Here is a 24,187-nt window from a genome sequence, read left to right as displayed (position 1 = left end):
GGCATCTCAAATGTGAATTGATTTAGTTATTTATTACATTAAAATGTTATAATGTATCATATTTCTGATTTGTGCTGACAATGGAACAGTCGGCCGTAACATTGTAAGCCCACACATTTTTTTTGTATTTTATAAGTAACACGTTATGTAGCTACATGATCATCTTCCGCAGCATTTGTTTTCCCACGAACAAATTGAAACATGCAATAACACATGTAATAATTGTGTCATATACACAATGTGTTTAAAATGATATTAGCTATTTTAAGTTGTTAATTTATTAATTTTGTGTTAATGCAAAACAGTGTCAGAAAGTGTCTGTCTATGCGCGTGGGTGAAAGTGTGGCTCGAGCACTTTACCCCCGGCAGTAATCCGTAGTGTAGCTTAGTATGTTACTAGCAAGTTAAAACGTGGGCAATGACCAAATCACGAAAGAACTTTAACTTAAAACAAGAGTATTTGTGTAGACCTCGGTAAAATATAACATTGACCTTCAACACCAATAGTGTATGAAGCTGTACATATGGATCTCACTTGTGTACAAAGATATTAGTGGGTTTAGGCTAGGCCTTCCATATAGCCATCAGTCTGCGCAAAGCTGAAAAATCTGGTTTGAAAAGAAGGCTTTAATGAAATCTAATCCACATGTATACTATTATATGCATATTCATAATAGTTTATTGAAGGTGTATAGTCCTATACACGTTATATTGTGTGTGACAGAAGCTGGACAGACTAGAGAAAAGTGAAGCCAACTCAGCATGCTTAAAATGTATAAGTAAAGACAATGCCTAGGAGATTATTTTGACAATTTGTCACTGATAGTCCTTTCTGTCAGATCACTGCAGTAATAGTAGCTAGACAGTGATTTATTAAATTCAATATTGCAGACTAGAATTATGTTCAACTTAATGCAAAACCAAATGTGTAATACAATATCCTTGACATATCCAATCTGTATTTTGTATTTTCCATTTCATTACGGATCTAAGAATCAATTTGTTCTTAATTTTGCAGGGAAGGATCACCGAAGGATCACCTTTTTTGTTCCTTTGATTTTATTTCTTATATTTTGAAGCTTCTGATTTCCATTGAAAATATCATCTGTACGATTTGCACTCTTGGCGATGCCGTCCAACACTGTTTCTGCCCAAAACACAGCTGCATTCAAAAGCTCAGACTACACCTGTGGTGCACCTGGAAACAGGATGGTAAGAGACAAACTGTAGATTATAACTCCTGTCGTAAAGCACTAACATTTTATTACTATTTATTACTAACTATTAACTGTTCATTACCATTTTATAATAATGTACCCCTGTTAAACAGGGATTGTAGTATTGAGGTCTCTTTTGCATTATTAACCTAAATCGCATTGTAATTGATTTGATTGGTTGATGGAGTGATTGGGAAGACACGTTCCTGTGTATTTTGCATTCAAGTGACTCCACATATTTTCACTTTAGTCCCAGATGAAATGCACCATTTCCATATTCATTTCTACATAATTTCTATGTATGCAGAATACATCCATCAGATGTTGCCAGTGTAGGTAAGGTTTCATATGGTAGAGTTAATATATATGCCACAGGGTTATACCACAGATCATGAAATGTATTGCCTGGATAACTGTACATTACCCACTATGGATCTGTCATGGACAGAATGACCAAAATATACAAGATTTTAAGTTCGGTGTTGTACAAGTATAGCCACCTATTTCCCAAATAAGCAACAGTGATAATTGCTGATGCAAATGGGGCTTTATAAATACATTTCATTGATCTTTTTGCCCCCCAACTCTATCCAGCAGTGGAGGTCATGCTCTATTGATTAAATATACCCGCAATATCACCGATCACCTCTTTAGCACAGAGAAACATGATTCATTTGTGACCCGTGTCTATTGGTCATCTGTCTAACTAATGTCTATGTAGCTTTGTCATCTCTTTTTGGTTAACCAACTTATTGAAAAATGAATGTACAGGCACCCCTGTATTCTGGATGCTTATTTGTCAACATGGACAATGCGTGTGGTGACTCGTATTGAGATGTTGCCGTAGAGATATGGATGTTCCAGTGTCATCCAGTGTACAGGTATGTGGGTGACCGATTCACAAACAACGAGGAAACACTACATGATGCCTGGTGACACAGAATTAAGAAAATACAACAATTGCGGGTATTCACAATTCATGTCTATTTCGAGAGACAGTGGCATGACTGTGCGTGATGTCTCCGTCTCTATCATGTGCAGATTGTGCCTGTTAGAATGGTGCCCGCTGGTTTTTGTTAGCGTGACGTAGGGGCGTTGGCTGATGTATGCTGAGCCAGCCTGCCAGTCAGCCGGGCGGGCGCTGCCGAAAACCGCTCAACGTGTCTGTGCACTGGGACATTTATCCTCCAGTATTCCTCTCCCTTCCCTCTTCCTCTCTCCTTGCTGCTCTGCTATCGCTGCCCAACGGTGTCCTGTTGCTAAGCAACAGCCATCGCTTTAAATAACCGACAGCCGACATAAACAGTGGCGGTGGTATGCAAAAGGGTGTCATGGGGTGCACGCAAGGTGGTGACGAGTAGTCATTGTATTTTATATCATTATTGATTAGTGGATTTGCTGTTTTTCACTTCTTTCAGTGACGTTTTATAGCGGTACGCTCTGTTTCCTGAAATATTTTGGGTATCTCGATAATAAAGCAGAAGGCTACCAAACATCACTTAGGGCTACAGAAAGACATTCTTCATTCCAGAATTCCACCGTGCGATTACCTTCATTCAGCTTTTGGTGTTTTTTGTGAATTGATAACAAAGAGGGTTTGGGATAGCTTTGTCCTTTTAAACATCAGCAATGGGAAAGCCCATGCAGTTCCTTATGTGATGGGGAACCCCAAATGACTCCCTGTTCCCTTTGTGATTCAAATTCAAAATAAACCCAGGTGTCCTCTAACTCATTTACTAAAACAAGGTTGTCAGGTCAATGGCTTTTCAAGCACTAGCTCTTCCAGTTACTAGAAGTAGTGTGTCTAGATGGACTGTTTTCCATCCATCCCCAAAGCCCAGGGTATGTAATCAGCAGCTTTCAGGAGCTGATTACATTTCCACCTCGTGATGCCATTAGCTGGTTGCTAAGCAGAATTTGGTCCGCTTCAATTAATTGTTCGAGCTGGTCTCCCTTCATATCCCAAAAACGACAGTCAGTATGACATTAAATCCGCACACATTCAGTCAATTTTTTAAACCCATGGCCTGTATTCACGAAAGGTCTGAGTCAGAATGCTGATCCAGGATCAGATCCGCCTGGTCAACATCACCTTATTTGTTATGATCTGAAAGACAGAAACGGTTCAGCATCCTGAGAAGCCCAGAGCAATTACATCAGTGTCATCATTGTTCCAGTTAACCTCAGGGATGCTGGGTCCAAATGGATTGAGGGCTGTGTCGCAGAGGGAAGATTTGGTTTTATTAATAAGGGAATTTGCTGGAGGGGGCTATGCATGCACTCATGTACACAAGACACACACGCTCAAACACACGCACGCTCAGTGTCTTTGTAACGTGTCATTGGGGAGTGTGTACCCATGAGGTCAGCATAAGTGCTAGTAGCTGAAGCTAGAGTTCTCACTTCAGACACACTCAAAGAGACATGTCATTCAAATCCCATCTGTCCCTTTGTCTCTCTCCATCCCAGAGAGGCACAGAATGGAGACCAATGGGAAATCCCTTAACAGTTCAACAAATTAAATGCGTACTGTATACAGTAGAAAGTTACGCTGTTGTCAAATCACATTACACACCTTAACAGCTGTCTAATCCTTTGGGCAATTTGTACAATGCGTTTTCTTGTAATTCGCTTCGTGAATGTTAACAGTTCACAGCTAGGTGAAAGTTGTGACATTTTGAATAAGGTTGGTTTATGATTCTACTGTCATTCAACCATGTCCTATCTTTATTCTAGCTGAATCTTACATTGAATATGTGTGATTGTAAGTTTATCTGAGTCTTCTGCAACTCTACTTTATCTGACTCTACTTTGATTTTACCTGATTCACGGTGTACATTGTGCGGTTGCTTGACAGAAGGCTTGTTTGACGGAGATAAATTGATAATGTTGTACATGTGTGCTTGTTTGACAGAGTGACAGCACAATACTCAACAAGGAGCTGATACCAGAGGAAAAGCCAGCTAAAAGCAACACCACCTGCAAAGTCGGCCGGCCTGCCGGAAGAAAACGCAAGCCAGTTCCTGTAAGTATATCATATCATTTTATTCTCTTATTTAGATTTTTCCAGGCATTCGTATGCTTGTTTTGACAGGAAAGTGGTGAAGTATGGAGGAGAGAGTTTTTGCAGAACAGCTGGTCAGATTTGAACCCATGTTGCAGCAGTGTATTTGGACAGACAGCTGGTCAGATTTGAACCCATGCTGCAGCAGTTTATGTAGACAGATAGCTGCTTATCTGACAATTGGGCCACCCTGGACCACAACAGATCATTTCTAATTCTAATATCACTATTGGGTTGTCACTACCATCCACCCACCAGCAAACAGTGTCAAAGACCAGGCACATTATGAGTGCGCATTTATTGTACAACACCGTTTCCAAAAAGGTTGGGACACTGAAATGTAAAGAAAAACAGAATGCAATGATTTGCAAATCATTTAAACCCTATATTCAATAGAAAATAGTACAAAGACAGCATGTCACATGTTGAAACTGAGAAATGTTATTGTTTATGAAAAATATATGCCCACTTTGTATTTGATGCCAGCAACACTTTTCAGAAAAGCTAGGACAGGGGCAACAAAAGACTTGGAAGATTATGTAATGCTAAAATAAACTGGTGGAACATCTCACAACTAATTAGGTTAATTGGCAATAGGTCTTGCAATCCCAGAGAGGAGGAGTCTTTCAGAAGTAAAGACTGTGTATGCAAATAGTGCAACAATTTAAGAATAACGCAACCTAAAATGTCAAAGAATTTGGGCATCTCATCATCTACGGTACATAATATAATTAAATGATTCAGAGAATACAGAGAAATCTCTGTATGCAAAGGACAAGGCCAAAAAACAATATTAGATGGCTGTGATCTTCAGGCCCTCAGGCGGCACTGCATTAAAAACGATTCTGTAGTGGACATCACTGCATGGGCTCAGGAACACTTCCGAAAACCATTGTCTGTGAATACAGTACATCGCTGCATCCACAAATGCAAGTTAAAACTCTACCATGCAAAGAAGAAACCATATATAAACAAGATCTAGAAATGCTTCCGCCTTCTCTGAGCCCAAGCCCATTTAAGATAGACTAAGGTGAAGTGGAAAACTGTCCTTTGGTCTGACAAATCAAAATGTGATTTTTTTGGGGGAATCATGGATACCGTGTCCTGCGGGCTAAAGAGAAGGGAGACCATCCGGCTTGTTATCAGCCCACAGTTCAAAAGCCAGCGTACGTGATGGTATGGGGGTGCATTAGTGCACTTGGCATGGGTGACCTGCACATCTGTGAAGGCAGCATTAATGCTGAACAATATATACAGGTTTTGGAGCAACATATGCTGTAATCCAGATTACGTCTTTTTCAGGGAAGGCCCTGCTTATTTTAGCAAGACAGTGTCAAACCACATTCAGCTCTTATTACAACAGCTTGGCTCCGTAGTAAAAGAGTCTGGGTGCTGTCACCCATTGTAAACATTTGGCGCTTTATGAAATGACAAATATGACAAAGGAGACCCCCAACTGTTGAGCAGCTTTCAGAGAATTATTAAAAGAATAGGTGATGCAACACAGTGGTAAATTTGCCCCTGTCCCAACTTTTTTGAAATGTGTTGCTGGCATCAAATTCAAAATGGGCATGTATTTTTCCAAAAACAATAAAATGTCTCAGTTTCAACATTTGATATGTTGTATTTGTACTATTTTCTATTGAATATAGGGATAAATAATGTGCACATCATTGCATTCTGTTTTTATTAGCATTTTACTCAGCGTCACTACTTTTTTGGAAAAGGGGGTCGTAGCAGGTGAAGCTCTGGTTTTTAAAATGATCCCAGACATGTTCTTGAACAGTCTTTTTGTCGCTAAATTAAGTATTCTGTCGTTCCTATTCACCCCCCACTAACGATCATACAAGTATTTTTCCTATTCATTTGTTTCACTTCTGATCAGGTTTTCTGAGAGATGTAGCAGCTTTCATTTGTTTCATGCTGTTTCAATTAACGGTTGCTGTGGTATTCTATTGCACTTGCTGCTGTAAAACCGCATGCAGTTTTTATAAGGACAACAACACTGAATGTTGGCTCCATCTTGGGCTTTTCATACAAAGCGCCCCCCGTGCAATGGGATCCAATTTTTCGTTGCTCGCTCGTTTTAGAAACATGATACACTAGCCTGGCATTTGAAATGAGGTTGGAGGTTTTGAGCAGTCAATGCAACGGGATCTCCATCGCCCAGCATGTCATTGTGCCTCAGTGAGTGTTCTCACAGCTGTGCCGAAAGAAGGCTGAATCACAAAGCTATAATTGGGAATGTTTTCCCTTGCATCACTGTTGACGGGACCTTAAGCCTTGAGTCAATTAGTCTCTAGTCAGAGTGTACCTCACTTGAACTGACAACAAATACAAAGTGACATCTACGAGCGTTTGACCAAATCTGGAGACTTAGGAAATATGTATGGCTTGTTAATGAATTGGCTGATTCAAAGTAAAAACATACAGTTGGCAACATTACCCAACATCCTCTGTAATTTATTGTTAATGTAAAGACTGACGGTGACACATACTTCATTCTGCACACTTCCCTGTGTTGTCTCTAATAGGATGGTGTTGATCTTGGTGTTGTGATAGTTAACACCATCAACTGGCTGACCTTACTGACATTCCATGTCTGTCTTCGTTCACTGGCTGTCGTCCATGCCCTATGTGACCTTTGGCAGGGGCCAGTTGTTGGTCACTGGGGCAAAGGTCACTGGGTGATGTTTCATAACACCCTGGTGCTGACAGAATATGTAATATTGTCCCACTGTCTTTCTCTCTCTCTCTTTTTCTCTCTCTCTGTCATCTGTCTGTCTCTCACACTGTCTTACTCTCTCTCTCTCTCTGTCATCTGTCTGTCTCTCACACTGTCTTACTCTCTCTTTCTCTCTCTCTGTCATCTGTCTGTCTCTCACACTGTCTTACTCTCCCCCTTTCTCTCTCTTTCTCTCTCTGTCTCTCACACTGTCTTACTCTCGCTCTCTCTCTCTTTCTCTCTCTGTCTTCTGTCTGTCTCTAACACTGTCTTTCTCTATTCCTCCCTCCCTTTCTTTTTCTCTCAAACTGTATTTCTCCCATTTTTTGCCGGACCACCTAAGCGGAGTCGGCTAAAAAGAGCGAATGTCTCTTTCTGACTGACTGACTGAGTGACTACCCCTTGTTAAATAGCGTAGTGGTTAGAGAATCGGTCTTGTGAACTATAGGTCCCGAGTTTGTATCTCCTCGCAGGCGAAGCAATGTACGCAGGATGAATTATTACATATAGACGAAAACTTTGCTGGCTAAAACCGTTAATATCTACATTATAGTAAGCCTTAATTGAAACTGTACACGGTTATATTGCGACTGTTTCTGGTATGGAATAATTAATCTTCAGTCTCGCTAGCAAGTGCTAAATTCTTATGATTAAGCCTATTACTGGCTAATAAGCTGTTAAAACGGACAGTGGTAAAAGCAATACAGTTCATAGACACTATGGTGGAGGTAAACTTAATAAGACACGTTAGTCAGTTTAACACAATCCTCAATGGAGTCTAGCGACTGCTGAAACGTGTAATGCCGTGGCGTAGTGGTTAAAGACAGTGTCTCTCATGTGCAAGACCTGATCTATTAAGAGCAACAACATGTATTAATTATTTCTGGTTGATTCCACGATTCTCTCGTCTTTTCACTTGATGAAAAAGTTAGTTATCGTTGCCTTTATTGATAGTTACTGTATAAATGTCATTCACGAATGAAAGGAAAAAGTATGTTGTTTTGCCATGAAAGCGAAAAAGAAGTCCTTATGCCATGTAATGAAATAGCTTTGGCAGACTCGCCAGTGGCAAACAGCATACATAGGCGCTATTTGTGGTGGAGGTAAACTTAGTAAGAAACGTTAGTCACTTTAACTGTATCAGTGTCATTTACGAATGGCCAATTAAATATTAAAACGGCCAGTGGCAAAAATAGGATTTGTTCAGGATATACAGATGCTGGGTTTCAGTATAGACAAGAACAGCCCCGTGGTGTAGTGGTTGACGACACAATCTTTCACATGGGCGAACGGTGTTCGAATCTCGAGATGGCAACTATATCTGTTGTGGGCCGGCAGAACTAGGCTTGCATGGTTTCTTTTTCTCACACTGTCTCTTCTCTCTTTCTCTCCCACTTTGTCTCACTTTTCTCTTTCTCTCACACTGTCTCTCTGAGGTGACAAGTAATTCAGAATGATATAGTCAGTATTGGTAAATAGGCAGCCTCATCAGACTAGACATAGTCTTCATTCTTCTGCTCGGATCAAGTAATGAAATGATCTTAAAAACACATTTTGATGCACCTTTTAGGCAGTTATCTGTTGGAAAGACCATCTCTCCCCCTGCTATCTCAAATCTCCTATACTTCTACATTTGGAAACAAGATTAATTTTTGTTTATATATATATATATACACACACCGTAGCAGTCAAAAGTTTGGACACATTTACCCACTCACTTGGTGTGTCCAAACTTTTGACTGGTGTTGTATCTACATTTATTTGTATTTTAAAAAAGGCTTGCCTCTACAGATATAATAGATACATAGATTTATGTAGTGAAATCTGACCCAGATAATCCCAGCTAGATTATCTGGTTTGGCTCTTCTAAGGGGTCACTGGGTTTGGGAGTCTCTGTTCTGCTGTTGGAAGAGGGTGGTAAACACGTTTCCAGGGGCTAGACCCACGTCAATGAAGTATCCAATCAAAATGAAAGATTTCCTTCCTTTGACAAAAAGCCAACATTCCTCTCATATTTCCCTGCTGCTGTAATGCAGCGGAAAAACTCTTCAAATGACTTACAGCGCTCAACGAATTCACAGCCAGTTGAGTTTACAGGGCTTCTGACTGTAACCCTTTCCCCACTGGATAATTCAGTAACCAACAAAAGGTTATTAGGTCAATGTGTCTGTATTAACTCAGGTGATCTACAATGACAATAGGAGCAAGGCTAACAGGACCGGAATATCATTTATTAGAAAGAATAGCACAGAACACAGTCCTAAATAATGTATTACTACCAGCGGGAATTTGTAGAAATTGAAGGGATTGGCAATGTTAACATTGACCCAGTAGTCTTCCAAATGCTCTGAATGTGTTTCCTTTCCCTGCAGGTGGAGGGCAGTGTTTCTGTGAAGGAGAGTGTGGGAGGAGGTGGAGGCACCAGTCGCCCAGGGGTGCCGGCGGCCAGAGAGAAGCAGCCTGCGTCTGTGCTGCACAACGGCCTGGTGAGCGGCGGGCACGCAGACAGAGACAGGACCCAGGCAGACCCCCGCAGCTGCCCCAAGCAGGACCGGAAAGCTCCAGAGAAGAACGGGTTACTAGGCACCCCTGGTGCCCCCAGCGCCCCTTTCAGCCAGGTTGAGGACGGGCCCCCCGGACCCCCGACCCTCTTGGGTCCGAGCCTGAGCCCCCCGGAGAACGGGTTTCTACTGAGCAGGGAGCCGAGCCGGGACGAGCAGGACGACTCGGAGAAAGACAAAGAGGAGAGTCTGCCAAGTCTGCCGCGCAAGAAACGAGGCCGGCGGAAACTGGAGCGCCCAACGAAATGTGAGTCCCGTCTCCTGCTTGCTTCCATTAATATCTTAGATCTCACTACTTTCTTGGCACAGCCAGCTCTGCACTGGCCCAACTGACGAGCGATGCCAAGGGAAGGAAAATGAACCGCGGATGTGAGATGTTTCTGTAGCCATTTTGAACCATTGTTCGGATGAGTTCAGTGTGTATGAATATTTCAGAACATTTAATATGTTGTAATACATCTAAAGAGAGGGAGAGAAGTCCGGCTGACTGGGCGTCTTGATGTGGAAACACAGGCTCATCAGTTAGCTGCCTGCTAGTCGTGTTACTTGAGGCACACTTAGCAAAACCGGGCTAGTAGCTTCCTGGTTTCTCCTGGTTTTCTCACCTTGGGTTCTAATGAAGATCCTGATCACCTCCATGGCTACTCCTCTTCTCCTGCCTCCCCTTCTCAATTCCTCCCCCCTCAGAGGTGTAGCCTGTCTATGACAGCCGCGTCCCTTTAAAACTCTCCCGCCCCTCCTCGTCCCCGCTCCCCTCTCTCGGTGAGATGCTGCTGTCCTGTGACCTTGATGAGCAGGGCAGTAACTGAGGCTTTGATGTAGCCCACAGGATATGTTGTATATAAATAGAGATGGAGTGAGAGAGCGAGCAAGGTGGGGAGGGGGGGGGGTAGAAAGACTAAACGCATAATGAAAAAAGTTTCAAACATTTAAAGGAAATACTACACGTGAATTGAATTTTGCGACAAAGAGTGAGCAGACTGCCTTCTTCTCCCAACGCCTGCCCTGTTGTATGAGTGTGTGGTGATCGGTAGAGTAGCTTTGAGCAGTGCTCAGGCCGGGACCAGGGAGACAGTAGGTCTGGTGTATTTCTGCTGTGTTGTTGCTGCTGCTCCTAATGCTCTGTGGGTGTGTGTCTGTGTGTGTCTGTCGGGGACACGCCAGGTGGATGGCACGGAGCCCAGAGCAGAGCCACTTACACACTGCAATCTCTACAAACCTCACACACACACACGTAGCCTTGTATTTTTGTCCTTGTGGGGACTTGAAAACAATCTATGTTTCCTATCCTTAACCTCAATTACCTAACTTTTATGCCTAAGATTAACCTGGTGCTAAAGCCTAACCCTAAACCCATAATTCCTGAACACAAAGATAACCTCTATTCTAAAAATAACCCCTGATTGTAAATTTGACCCTAAACCTAACCCCTGAACCATATATTGACTTTGTCCTTGTGGGGACCAGCAAAATGTCCAAATAATGGTACATGTTTCATGCATAACTTTCCTGAGGACTTCTGGTCCAGATTCGAACCACACAAACACACAGCCCTGCCTTTTTAAATTAACCCCAAACTGTTCCCTAAAACTCCACCTGATCTGGATGTTTGGTGGAGGGATTGCATGTTGAACTAGATTGGAAAACACTGCTGGAGCTAATTCACTCAAATAAGATTCCACTTTAAATGAACACATGTAATTATACAGTGACAGTCGTGAATTAATTCACACAGTCAACAGAGGACGATGAGGTAAAAGTATTTTACTTTTGTTAGTATGGTGAATGGATTGATGGATGGATCGGTGGGTGGATAGAAGGAGGAAAGGAAGGATGGAAGGAAGGATGGATGGATAGCAGCGTGAATGGAGGGAGGGGTTCTGGCATTCTGCCATCCATCTGGAGGACACAGCACAGGAAGGACTGCAGAGAGGAGGCAGAGGAAAAAGGAAAGCAGGAGGAGAAATGAGGGAGGGTGGAAGAGGGGGAAGGAGTAAGATGATGAAGAAGAAGAGGTAGAAATAAGAGGAGGAAGCCTGAGCTCTAGGAATATGAGAGCTAGAATATGTGAGTTAGGAACTCAGACACACTGAATACGAAGATGTGAGTTAGAACCCCAGACACACTGTATACGAAGGTGTGAGTTAGGACCCCAGATATACTGAATACAAAGGTGTGAGTTAGGACCCCAGATATACTGAATACAAAGGTGTGAGTTAGGACCCCAGATATACTGAATACAAAGGTGTGAGTTAGAACCCCAGACACACTGTATACGAAGGTGTGAGTTAGGACCCCAGATATACTGAATACAAAGGTGTGAGTTAGGACCCCAGATATACTGAATACAAAGGTGTGAGTTAGGACCCCAGATATACTGAATACAAAGGTGTGAGTTAGAACCCCAGACACACTGTATACGAAGGTGTGAGTTAGGACCCCAGATATACTGAATACAAAGGTGTGAGTTAGGACCCCAGATATACTGAATACAAAGGTGTGAGTTAGGACCCCAGATATACTGAATACAAAGTTGTGAGTTAGGACCCCAGACACTTGTGATGGGTCGTTCGCAAACTGGTCGGCTCTAAGAGCCGGCTCTTGTTGGTGAACCCTGGGAGCCGGCTCGCATATCAGAAGAGCCAAATCTATGAATACAAATATTTTTTAAGTTAAGATACGAATAATCAAACGATTTAAATGAATAGAGTTAACTAATTCAAAGAACTAAATAATAATAATATAGGGCTAAATGCTCAAGCACACACATTCGTTCTGTCTGCTCACACTCCAGTAATTCCACGTTTATAGCCACACCGTGTGTAAACCACACCAATGCACACCTTTCATCGTATCTATTTTGACGCATGTTTTAGCATCTCGGACAGAGATCCTTGGTTTAATTGTCATTAGTCATTTGTTTAAACTTAAATAATAAAGAAATGCATCAAATTACATGCTAATATTTAGTAGGTAATCAAGGGATGTTCAAAACAGCAAAACAAAAGTGATATTTGGCACAAAATAGGCAAAGTTGTTGTAGTTTAAAAGTACTAAGGCCCGAACATGCAGGCTGATATCAGTCTTCAATAATGTTTCAATTAATTTGTTTTCGTAAATAACACCTACAATCACGGACAGAATTTGTACAGGCTGTTAGACACTTATCTAAATTAAGCAGCTGGGCAAAATGCTTCCATAACCAATTACACACCGTAGAAAATCATGGAGGAAAGTTCACTCACCGACACTCATTTTCACTGATGGGTTTGTTATGAATCAGCGGTCTATTAGATGAATAGACCTGAATGAGTGTGTTTTGTGCATACAGTAGAATATCATCAAATCAGCTTAAAATGACCATACAGTGCAAAACTGCTCCCCAAAGTCCAAGTTCTATGGGACACCCGGTCACACAAATCACAGGTCCAAAAGCATTGGAATTATGCTGTTCTGATTGTATTCGTTTTGAATGGTTAGATTTATATGCACTTTGTTTATATACATAAAAATATTATACTTTAAATGCAAATGTTTAATATCATAATTTTTCATGACAAACCAATGCATTTTAAATACATTGTGGTTAAGGTAGTTTATGATTTCATTTAATAATTTAATTAGAATTGTTTTAACACCAATCATAATCTAACTATCAAAAACTGTGTGACTTGAAATGTTTTTAAAAGAGCCATTTGGGAGCCAAAAGAGCCAACTCTTTTTGGTGAGCTGAGCTGAACGAGCCGGCTCAGTGAAAAGAGACAAAATGCCCATCACTCCCAGACACACTGTATACGAAGGTGTGAGTTAGGACCCCAGACACACTGTATACGAAGGTGTGAGTTAGGACCCCAGACACACTGTATACGAAGGTGTGAGTTAGGACCCCAGACACACTGCATACGAAGGTGTGAGTTAGGACCACAGACACACTGTATAGGAAGGTGTGAGTTAGGACCTCAGACACACTGTATACGAAGGTGTGAGTTAGGACCCCAGACACACTGTATATGAAGGTGTGAGTTAGGACCTCAAACACACTGTATACAAAGGTGTCAGTTAGAACCCCAGACACACTGTATACAAAGGTCAGTTAGGACCCCAGACACACTGTATACGAAGGTTTGAGTTAGGACCCCAGACACACTGTATACGAAGGTGTCAGTTAGGACCCCAGACACACTGTATACGAAGGTTTGAGTTAGGACCCCAGACACACTGTATATGAATGTGTCAGTTAGGACCCCAGACACACTGTATACAAATGTGTCAGTTAGGACCCCAGACACACTGTATACAAAGGTGTGAGTTAGGACCTCAGACACACTGTATACGAAGGTGTCAGTTAGGACCCCAGACCCCAGCCAACTCTCCTCTCTCTTCTCAACACAAACTCCCTGACCTTGGTAGCCGTCACAATGTAAAGCAACCTCCACTCTGCCCGGCTGCTGCCTCCTTCACTGGCTGGGTGTCACCTACTGCCATTGAGGAAGCAGTGAGACGTAGAGAGAGACAGGGAGGGAAAGAGACATGGAAAAGAGAGGTATAGTGCAGGGTTATGCCGAGAATTACCGGGATTTCCCCCTAAACTCACCCCCTTTCCCCCTTTTCAGAGACTGTTGGTAAATCTGTAAATTATAATAAATTATTTTTATGAACAGCATTATGTAAAATGGAACTGTTATATATGCTAGTCCTATATCCTAAATATCGCTTCTCTGTTTGCATGATTGTTAATCATGTTCAATGCTGTGTGCAGTGACCAGATACTTATACCAAGTCGCCATCAATTCAAAGCACCCACATTTTTTATACTGGAACTACACTCATTAAAATTCACAACTGAAGTTGGATCCAACTTTTAAGCTACTGGTTGAGCTAGCTGATTTTATGAATTCCAGTTTTGGCCCTAACCCTAAACCTACAGTAAATCAATGATACAGTAAACCCTAATCCATAAAGCAATGATGGAACTGTTCATGGCTATTTATTACATTTTATTCAGCCCTATAGCTTCTATTTGTGTAACCAGAAGGCTCACATTTCGCAACATTAATAAATATTTAGCAACCATGCAAATTTAGATTGCTAAAATGCAACACTATGATATTGATTCTCCCCAAAATGAGTGAATAGTGGAATCAGAAAATTCCCTCAAATCCTCACAATAAGTGGGTAATCGTATTGACAGAAACAATTGTAAAAGAGAAAAGGTCAAAGCTGCATCTGTCAGCCAAAGGTAGGCTAAAACTAATGTTATCTATTAAAAATAGATACATGTTGCATATAACCTTATTATATTTTAATAGTTAGATGAATATCATAAGAGGCTCTGAGTTACTCTAGATATCCAAAATACTGTAGCGACACTGACAGATCCTTGACTTAATTGCATGTAACTTATACAAGTTTAGATCCATATGTTCAATAATAGGATGTCTGATTTATTTTGGGTGGTATTACAGTTTTAAATGGCACTTCCGATTTGAAGGCAATTTCTTCCATATTCCTCAGGAAGCATGATTAGTATATTTTCGGGAAAATATTCCACCCTAGTATACTTGTATAGACAGAGAGGGGAAAAGGAAAGAGAGACAAGAAAGAGTGATAGTGACACTGAGAAAACAGAGAGAGGGTGGACAGGGAAGAAAGAGAGGGAATTACGTAGAGATTGTGACATAGAGAGAGACAGACAGAAAAAAGGAGTGAGAGAAAGGGGGAGGTACGGTACAGACAGAGTTCCAATGAGACCATGCTGAAGAGGTCTCTGTGCCCCATTGTGTGTAGGGTGTAGTGGGAGTGTAGGGCACTTCAGCCCCGGGTCAGTTAAAGCAGAAAACACTGACCGCTTTACAAACCTCACTCTATTTCCTAAATAGTGCACTACAATTGACAGGGCCCATAGGTCCCCATTTGGGAATAGGTGCCATTTGGGACCCACATATCAGAACGCTACCCTGGTCCTCTCTAAATTCATGTGTTGTAATGGGTGTGGATGATACAGCTCCTATGTCTGTAATGTGCCGGCTTAGACTGGGATGCCATGTTCTTTCAGACTACTCTAATAATATGGAGCCCTTCTGTGCTTATCAATGCTGTGTCGTTCTGTTAGCGGTGACATGCTGTACTGGTTTACATCTTCAGTGGACACTGAGGGCTGATAGGAAAACAAGTGTTGTTGTTTGAGGTGTACCATGTCAGCCCTGTTCCAGAAATGCACCCAGAGGGATCGTGGCTTTAAAGACATGTCATTGTTTGGTTAGCGTTGTCTTTGGCTTGGACTTTGGTTCAGACCTTCCCCCTGCCTCAGCTTCTTGCTATTGTAGTTCCAAACTCTATTGAATCGTGAACCATGGTGGCCTACTGAGTCTTCTAGTGTTTCAGTTGGGTAGCATCCATGCTCCTTGGCTAACCCCTACTCTGCTCCGCTGGGCAGGAAAACAATGCTTCTCAGGAATGGCTAAAACGCCTTTGTACTTACAGCAGACCTGGGTTCAAAAACTATCCGTTATCCAACCAAACACTTAATCTGGGCTTCATTGAGTTTGCCTGGTCTAATGGAACCCATATAACATTCTTAGAAGTTCTAGCCCCTCCCAGGTGGACAGGCTGGAGGAAACGCTGAGCATATCAGGACGTTTTTGAATAGTGTCTGAACCCAGGAAAGAATCAGGAACTCATTGAACGGCAGCAACGTGGGAAAACTCCAAAGACTGTGTCCCAAGCGACGGTCTACTCCCTGCACCTTCACTACTTATTACCAGGGTCCAGATGGCTCTGAGTAGAACTAGTAGACTTCATGAGAATGGAGCGTCATTTGATATATCTGCTTTCAGAAGTTAGATATTATTCCATTTGTGGAAAAGGGGAGTTTAAGATTTTGTACTGGAGGCTGGTGGAAATAAGTTGTTTTGTTGAACATTTTAGCCTACAGGAAGCATGCCCGTTTGTTTCATGTACAGTTTTCTCACACCACCAACGACATTGTGGTTTTGTACTTCAAGACCAGGTGTATGGATGGGTAGGGTTTTCTGGCCCTAATGTGCACGTTCACAGAAGCAAGCACACAAGCAGAGCTATTTTTAAGCTCAGTCCGGAAATACAATACATATTGCTTTGGGGTGAGGTGTCAATAGGAAACACATTCCGTCAGACAGGAACGTTAATGTTACAGACATTTGTATGCAGTGTTTGAACGATGTTGCAGTGAATGAAACTGCTGAGAGGCAGAGGAAGACAGCCATCCACTATTACTATTACTAGATTACATAAACGTAATCGGAAACAGTGTTGCAGAAAGCTGTGCACAATTGCAATGGGGGTAGAGTACACATAACGGAAAGGGCACGGATCATCGCACAGCAATTGGTGTAAGCACATTTCCACGCAAGCTCGATTCTGTCAAGTGTGTGGAAATCGCAGGGCAGAGATTCTATGTGGGCTTAAAGTCACACAAGAGAAGCAGTGACTTGGCTATTGTGTTTTTTTCTGCTCAGTGACCAGAGGTTGGGAGGAGCTATGGTAATAGCAGCCAGCTGTGGATCGACCCCTACTCCTTTCCTCTTCATCTGGAGGATGTAAAGTCACAGTGTGTTAGGTGTTTGCCAAAGCAAACCTGGCCTCTCAGCACCACGTCATGCCTGTGGCAGCCTTTCGCCACCTAACAAAACCACTTTGTTGGCTCAACTTCTTCTAGCCTTCATCTTTCTACCTGACTGCAGCACCTGCACAGGGGTAGGTCTGTAGGTCTGTTCTCCGTCATTTTGGCACTGTGTGGGGTTTTAACTATCTTCTATGGCAAGCCATTTAAACATTTATTCCTTTTAACTTATTAGTCATTATATTCAAGCTACCAGGACTTGTTCTTTAGTTACTAGTGACTATTTCAATTAAAGATTATGTAAGAGCTCAATAGTTGTTATCAAGGATTGGAAATCCTTCTAGTCACATCTGCTTTAAATCTCTCCAACATGGAGATATCTACTCCATATTCAAATTAACCTAATGCATAAACAGTACCTACTCCTGTTGCACTTTCCCAATGCATGTAGGTAGAGTTGCTGTTTACACAACCTTGAATGCATCAAGTTTTAATTTCACTGATTCACCTGATGGTGGCGCTATAACAAGTCCAGTCCCTCAGCTTGTTTGACCTAAAGTAATGTAATGTGTTATATAGATCCATTATCTCACATATTTGCATGTGAAAATGACAGGGTCTGACATGTTAAATTTAATCAAAGGCATCAAACACTTGAAACAGAACTTATCTGATGCCAAATGAGCACAAAACTCTTAGGGCAAAGATGGCCAAGTGCCATGTTTTTCAGTTTAATAAATACAAATAAACATATAATACAATGTAAAAAAAAGTACAAATAGTTTTTTTGTTTTGTGAGAATGACATGAAGAAATTAGAAGAAAATTGGGAAGTTGAAGAGAGAAAATGCAGTGTAAGGCCTAAAAAGCTGTTGATGCTGAGCAAGTGAAGTGCTGACAGAGTCATCTACAAGTCTTTCAAGATATGGCTATCTTTTCATGATTGGCTTTCAGCCCAATCCTGACTCCAAACACTGCAAAGATGATTAAGACTTACTTGGACTGGAAGTCTGCAGATGGAACATTCGCAGTATAAGATTGACCAACTCAGAGCCCCAAGCTCAACATAATTGAAGCCAAAGTTTGACCATGAGTGATGACATTTGGTACACACACTCAGGGATATCAGTCTCAAGCCACGCAATATGATGCGTCTTGTTGTAGAGATCCAGAATGTACATATATATAACAGATTGGCCTAAGGGGATGGTGTATAATTTGTGGGGAATGACAGGTTTATTATATCCTTGTTTTCTACCTTGCAACTAACAGATTACTGTTTGGTCTAGGTGTCTGAATCCAAAAGAATGAAAGTAATCCATAGAGGTCATGGATATTGACTTAAAACAACTAAAATTCTGTTTAATTTCTCTAAAACATTGGGGCCATGAGGTCAATAGCCTTCGAAGCAAGCTGGCAGGCATTGATACTAGAGGGCTAAGGTGTCTGAGTGTTGTGAGTATAAATCCTTCAGGTGACTTGTTGGAGGTAAGATCGAATTCTTATGAATGTTTAAGGTGATCATTGCTCTTGCATTAGTTATCCCTGTGTTTATCTCTAGATGCTAAGCCAAGTCGATGAAGACTATGGTAGCAGGCTTTCTTTCAGTTGTGGCTAGCCAACAGGTTGACTCTTTTGAATGATTTAGGCGATTGGTCCTATGTAGCTGACATATTTTCCCCCTTTGAAGTTTTTTTCTCATAGTTGCATTAAATGCGATTCAGCTGGTGGTTTTTTCATGACCCAAATTTGGTCACAGGAGGTTTTGAAGCTACAGTGTAGTTTTCTAAAAAGTGTCTTAACTTAAACATATATCATATGGAAAGTTTTCAGACTTGATCAAGAACATACAATTTGATAAACATTATCTGATATTTTTTTCCTCTTTAATCTCCATATTTTCAGTATAGCTACATGTACTCGCAATGCTGTTGAGCAGATTTTGTGATCTGAAACGAGGGAGAGCATATACTTCAACTCAAGAATATGAGCAATATAGAATTATTGACATTAAAAAAGTGGATTCGCTCTCAATATACCCTTGCATTTCTGGTTCGGTTTGGGTTCAGTTAAGCAAGGTAAACCAGTTGAGAAGCAGTGTCCTACTGAATGATTTCTCCTTTTTGACTCGCTGTATTTCCTTCTAGATGTGGAGCTGAAGGAGGAGGATGGAGGCGATGCGATCAAGAATGAGGTAAGTCTTCCACTGCGTTCATTCTGCTGTGCTGTGTGAATTCATCAGTCAAGTCAATGGTTCAGCCTTTTTTCTGTTTGCCTACTCCCCACACTTCTCCTGACCTGTGTGCATGGATTTATCAGTGGTGGAAAGACACTCCCTCCAGCCAATGGTAACATTAAACCTTTGTTTACACGGTTTACATGTCTGGGCACCTTTTGGTTGGCCCATGTGTTGGGTAACTGTGAATATCATGAACCCTTGGACTTGTGAAAGAAGTGGTACCTAACAAAGGATGGATCTGAAATATCAAATACACTTGGTGTCCAATCTGACACGGAAGGACTTTGCGTTAGACAAATGGGATCAGCAGGCTTGTCAGGCCGGGCTGTGATTGGTTGAGACAGTAGCGGGTTGCCAGGGCTCTACTGTAGGAGAGACAGATAGCGCTCCGTTCTGTTTGACCAATCACACGTAGCCTGCATTGAGCTGCAGTTTTGTGAATGAGTCATCATCTCTTTCCGGAGCAGACACCGCACGCCGCCCCTCAAACCCCACAACCCAAAAGGGCAAATATTGCTTCTCTGACTAGCCAGCGACAAGCACTAGCCAGCGGTGAAACCATCAAACTGCTTGCTTGTGTCATCTTCCTCCCTCAACAACCAACTGCAAAGCTTTAGCAGAGCAACAAAACCAGTGCATTAGGGTAATTCCTTCAATTCTTCTTTGTATCCCTTTAAACAGGGAGTCCGAGGCCCAGGGACTGGCAGGCTGCGCGGCTCCGTCAGTCTGCGTCAGAGGCCGATGCCCAGGGTTACCTTCCAAGCCGGTGACCCTTATTACATTAGCAAGAGGACCAGGGAGGAGTGGCTGGCCAAGTGGAAGATGGAGGTGAGTACTTTACCACCACCGGCTTGCTGGCTCGCCACTGTCTCAGGCAGGGTCAGACTCTCGGGAGCCTGATTTGTGTCTCAGGTGAGACCAGTGTGGGGTTATTTCTGGGCTTAAGGGCTCCCTCGCTATATTTGAATCATTAGTTTCTGTCCCTGATTTGTTCCCAGCCGTCCAGTTATTCAAACTTGCTCAGAGAAAGTCCAGAGAGGTCGCTCTGTCAATAGACAAGGGCATTCACAGCCAAGTGGACCAGGATTTGTTGGGTTCTTTCACAACCAAGTGTATTTGATGGGTCATTTGATATTTTCATAGAGGTACCATTTCTTTCATTGGGGTTTGTAGGGGGTTGGAGTCTCCTCTTGAGTTAGTTTCCTTCCTGTCTTTGTGTCTTTGTAGGGCTTACTTCAGAGCACTATTGTTGTTGAGTGATAAATTACCACTGATTCTTCTTGTTCACTCTGCTTCTTTGTGTCTTTGGATTAGTTCCCACTATCCAGACCAAAGTCACGTTCTAGTCATGGACTTACACCAGTCAGACTGAGCTAGCCTCCACATGAAACCAAACTTCAGTTCAACTTATTTGCTATTTAACACACTTACTCTGAAAATCTTACTCACATGTTGGAGTCCAATCTAAGGAGAGCAGTAATTACTTAGACTAATGTTTGCCTGTTGTGGAAGCCATTATAGTTTATGTTGCCTGCCAATTGTACACCCATGCATGTTTCTTCATTGGTAGCTCATGAAAACAGGATGCCTCCTAAATTGGACACCTACCAACTCCTACTTATTCACTCTGACATAATGTACACTGCTTGTTATTTAAATTGTGTGATTTTAGTTTTGATAATTGATATTTTTTCGCCCTCCAAAACAAAGTCATAAATCATGTTAAATGCTTACCTCCCTTCCCCTCTCCCCCTCCATTTATCTCCCCCTCCCTATCTCCCTTCCTCTCTCCCCCTCCATTTCTCTCCCCCTCCCTATCTCCCTTCCCCTCTCCCCCTCCATTTCTCTCCCCCTCCCTATCTCCCTTCCTCTCTCCCCCTCCATTTCTCTCCCCCTCCCTATCTCCCTTCCTCTCTCCCCCTCCATTTCTCTCCCCCTCCCTATCTCCCTTCCTCTCTCCGCTTCTTCCTTCCTCCCTCCCTCTCTGTCGCCCTCCTTATTAACATCTATTAGCACTACTCCTGATAGTAAGGTCAGAATGTCCACGTCTAGTGAGACTTTGACTGTTACATAATAAGTGGCTGTGTCCATGGCAACAGGATGGGGCCTACCATTCCATCCCCCTTCCAGTCCTCAACCCTGCCATTGGAGCAGGCTTGGTGAGAACCCATAAAAGTGTCTGGTAGGGGGAAATATTGCCAAATTAGCAGGACATGCTGGGGTCTCGCGAGTGAAATGTCGTAAAGAACCAGAGAAGCAGCCACCGGAGGCTAGGCAAGCTCACATTTCCCAAATAGTGAGAAGCAGATTTTCTACTAGAGTTTAAAAAAACAAAACAACGCAGGATGACGCAAGAGGACGTTGCACATAAATAAACATGCGTAAGAAGACGTAGTGTTTTGTTATTGAGGACGTTTTATTTGCTTTGTTTGCAATCTAATTTGCCTAAGATGGATTTGTTTTGATGGCTTTGCTGCCCTAGGCTTTGGACTGAACAGAGAAGGTAAATAAGCTGGCTGGTGAGACTGTGTTGTTCTGCTGGGGCCAGGGCATCAGGTTCACCGTGTCGCTAGAGCTGACGGAGGAGGAGGCGGAGGAGAGGAGCTTTCTGAACTGAAAGGGTTAGCTTAAAGGGGAAGAATCCCTTTCTGCTGTTTTCTTCCGCTTCCTCAGTGAGAGTGAGAGAGAAAAGAGAGATCTCTGTTTTTATGTGCCTTGTCTTACAGTGGACATTTCTCTCCTTCCTCTTAGCCCCTCCCATTCGTCTTCCAACCCCTCCCCCAGCCCCAGCTATGGAAATGAACTCTGTGCTATGGATATATGGGTGAAGATGAGGTTTGCAGCAAATATCCAGCTCTGCTTGCAAGACAGCCTCTTGGCTCTCTGCCAACATTTTGCAAGTCCTCTCTAGCCAACCAGAATTCCTGTCGGCAGTCACCTGACCCTGAATTCCCAGACAAAGAAATGTTCATGCTTCTTTCTCTTTTTTTTGGGAACGATCTCCTCTACCCCAGGAGTGGGGGGTAAAAAATTGTAGCCCCACTTTGGATTAAAAGGGTCTTGCGTTGGCGTGTATGGGTATGTGCATTGCATTATTTGTTTGCTAACACAGTGGTGGATAGTGTGCATGAGAGATTAGCCCTCGTACAGCGAGGGGAATATGCTGACTTCAGGTATTTCCACTAGAGTTGCTACAGACCATCTGCTGTCTCTGTGCAGCTTAAAGGGAAACCGTCTCTTTAAAAAAGGAAAGTGAGAGCAGTGCTGAGAAAGTGCTCATGCCTGAAAAAAGTTTTTGGAGACGTGAAGAAGGCTATCCCAAGGGATGATTGTGCAGAAAGTGTTTCCTGTTTAACAGTGTTGGCAAAATCTAAGAGTTCTTACTGTACATATTAGAGGAATAGTGTTAGTAAAAACCTTTTTTATTTTGTTTTTTATTTTCATATTTAGATACATGCTTACACAATCAGTACATTCCATTTTCTGTACATAACCACACATCTGCAACCGATTTGAGTAGTTATGCATATTCATACGTTATCTTGATAAATAGTTTGCTGCTGGGAAGTTTGGATTGTACAGATTGAGTAACTGAACTGGTTGAACTTGGAGACAGTTCACTACTAGGCCTTTGCATGTGTTATCAGTGGTTATGTTACCTTTCAACATTTCTTATCACCTTTGTTGTAAACCATGGTATTCAGTAGACCGCTTGACTTGTATGTGAACGTTCATTTTGGTACATATATCAAGTCATTAATACTTCATATTAACAGGTATCAATGACTTACCGGAAACTCCTTCTAAGATGATTAAAAGCTTTTCAAGTCATTTTGAAAGTCATTCAGTGAGCTCCTCGGGAGGCTGATTTAACAATGCCACTTGTGGATTCGTAGAGAACTATGTTTCGGTATTCATGACTGACCCTGTAATATTCCTAATTGTCTCCAAAAAGGACCAAACACAATAGGGACCAGATGGCGTCTTTCTGTGTGACCCCCTGTGTGTGTCTGGCATTATGGCGAAGATTAGGGCTAATGAATGCCATTGCCACATTGCTGCAGTACACACGGCGTGTTGATCTGTGTGTTAAGGCATTTTAGACTTAATATCCTGCCTGAAAGGAGCTTTCTGGATCCCATTTGTTGAGTGGTGATACTGTTAACACTAGTATAACCGCACATATCTCTGGGAATCTCCATTGATTTCTTCCTGTGGGGAGCTGGGTTGTTGTGATAGTTGGTTATTATGTAGACCAGGCTTTCCCCACCCTCCAGTCAACAGACACATGTTGGTTTTAACCCTAAGCTGGCATACCTTCTTTTTTTTGTTGAGGCTTTGATGATTAGTTGACTAATTAAATCAGGTGTGCCGGTTTATGATTAAGCCGTTTTTAAAGTTAGGTATTAAACATGTTCATACATGAACACATTTTTACTGGCACCACACATACGCAAACATACACTTAACACATACACCACTGCTGCTTCTGTTAATAATCTACCCACTAGCCCTACACTGCCCTGCCTATGTATACGTTAACCTGCATTACTTTTTTCACTGGCCCATTGATTTTGTGCTGTTACTTCCTAGAAATAGCCAAGATCTTGTTTGTCGTGCAAACTTTTATTTCTTTCCATGTGTTTCTATGTTCTATCTTAAAATGTTTAATAACTTCCATATGCATTCCTGCAAATTTGAAGAATTTCAATGAAAGTCTATAACTGTGGTTTACAAAGCATTTGACAAATACAATGTAATGTGCTTTAATGTGATAGCAAG

The 24,187-nt window shown here is 42.1% G+C and overlaps 1 protein-coding gene across 6 annotated transcripts in view; it reads left to right on the top strand.

Annotated features, from left to right (window-relative positions):
• Nucleotides 1–24,187, top strand: part of dnmt3ab (DNA (cytosine-5-)-methyltransferase 3 alpha b) — a 44,728-nt gene that overhangs the window by 1,462 nt on the left and 19,079 nt on the right. For 4 of the 6 annotated variants that reach the window (XM_020053977.3, XM_020053975.3, XM_020053976.3 and 1 more), the window contains exons 3-7: nucleotides 1,019–1,212; nucleotides 4,132–4,242; nucleotides 9,379–9,814; nucleotides 19,314–19,360; nucleotides 20,087–20,233. In XM_020053977.3, the coding sequence (XP_019909536.2) occupies nucleotides 1,129–1,212; nucleotides 4,132–4,242; nucleotides 9,379–9,814; nucleotides 19,314–19,360; nucleotides 20,087–20,233 (825 nt within the window). In that variant the 5' untranslated portion in view covers nucleotides 1,019–1,128. The remainder of the gene's footprint in view (nucleotides 1–1,018; nucleotides 1,213–4,131; nucleotides 4,243–9,378; nucleotides 9,815–19,313; nucleotides 19,361–20,086; nucleotides 20,234–24,187) is intronic. The other 2 variants (XM_029125732.2, XM_020053978.3) reach the window with 1 other exon arrangement.

Source organism: Esox lucius, chromosome 15, assembly GCF_011004845.1.
Source record: "Esox lucius isolate fEsoLuc1 chromosome 15, fEsoLuc1.pri, whole genome shotgun sequence".
Classification (NCBI taxonomy): Eukaryota; Metazoa; Chordata; class Actinopteri; order Esociformes; family Esocidae; genus Esox; species Esox lucius.
Note: the sequence above shows the minus strand (reverse complement) of the source record. Positions and strands in the feature narration are given on the sequence as shown.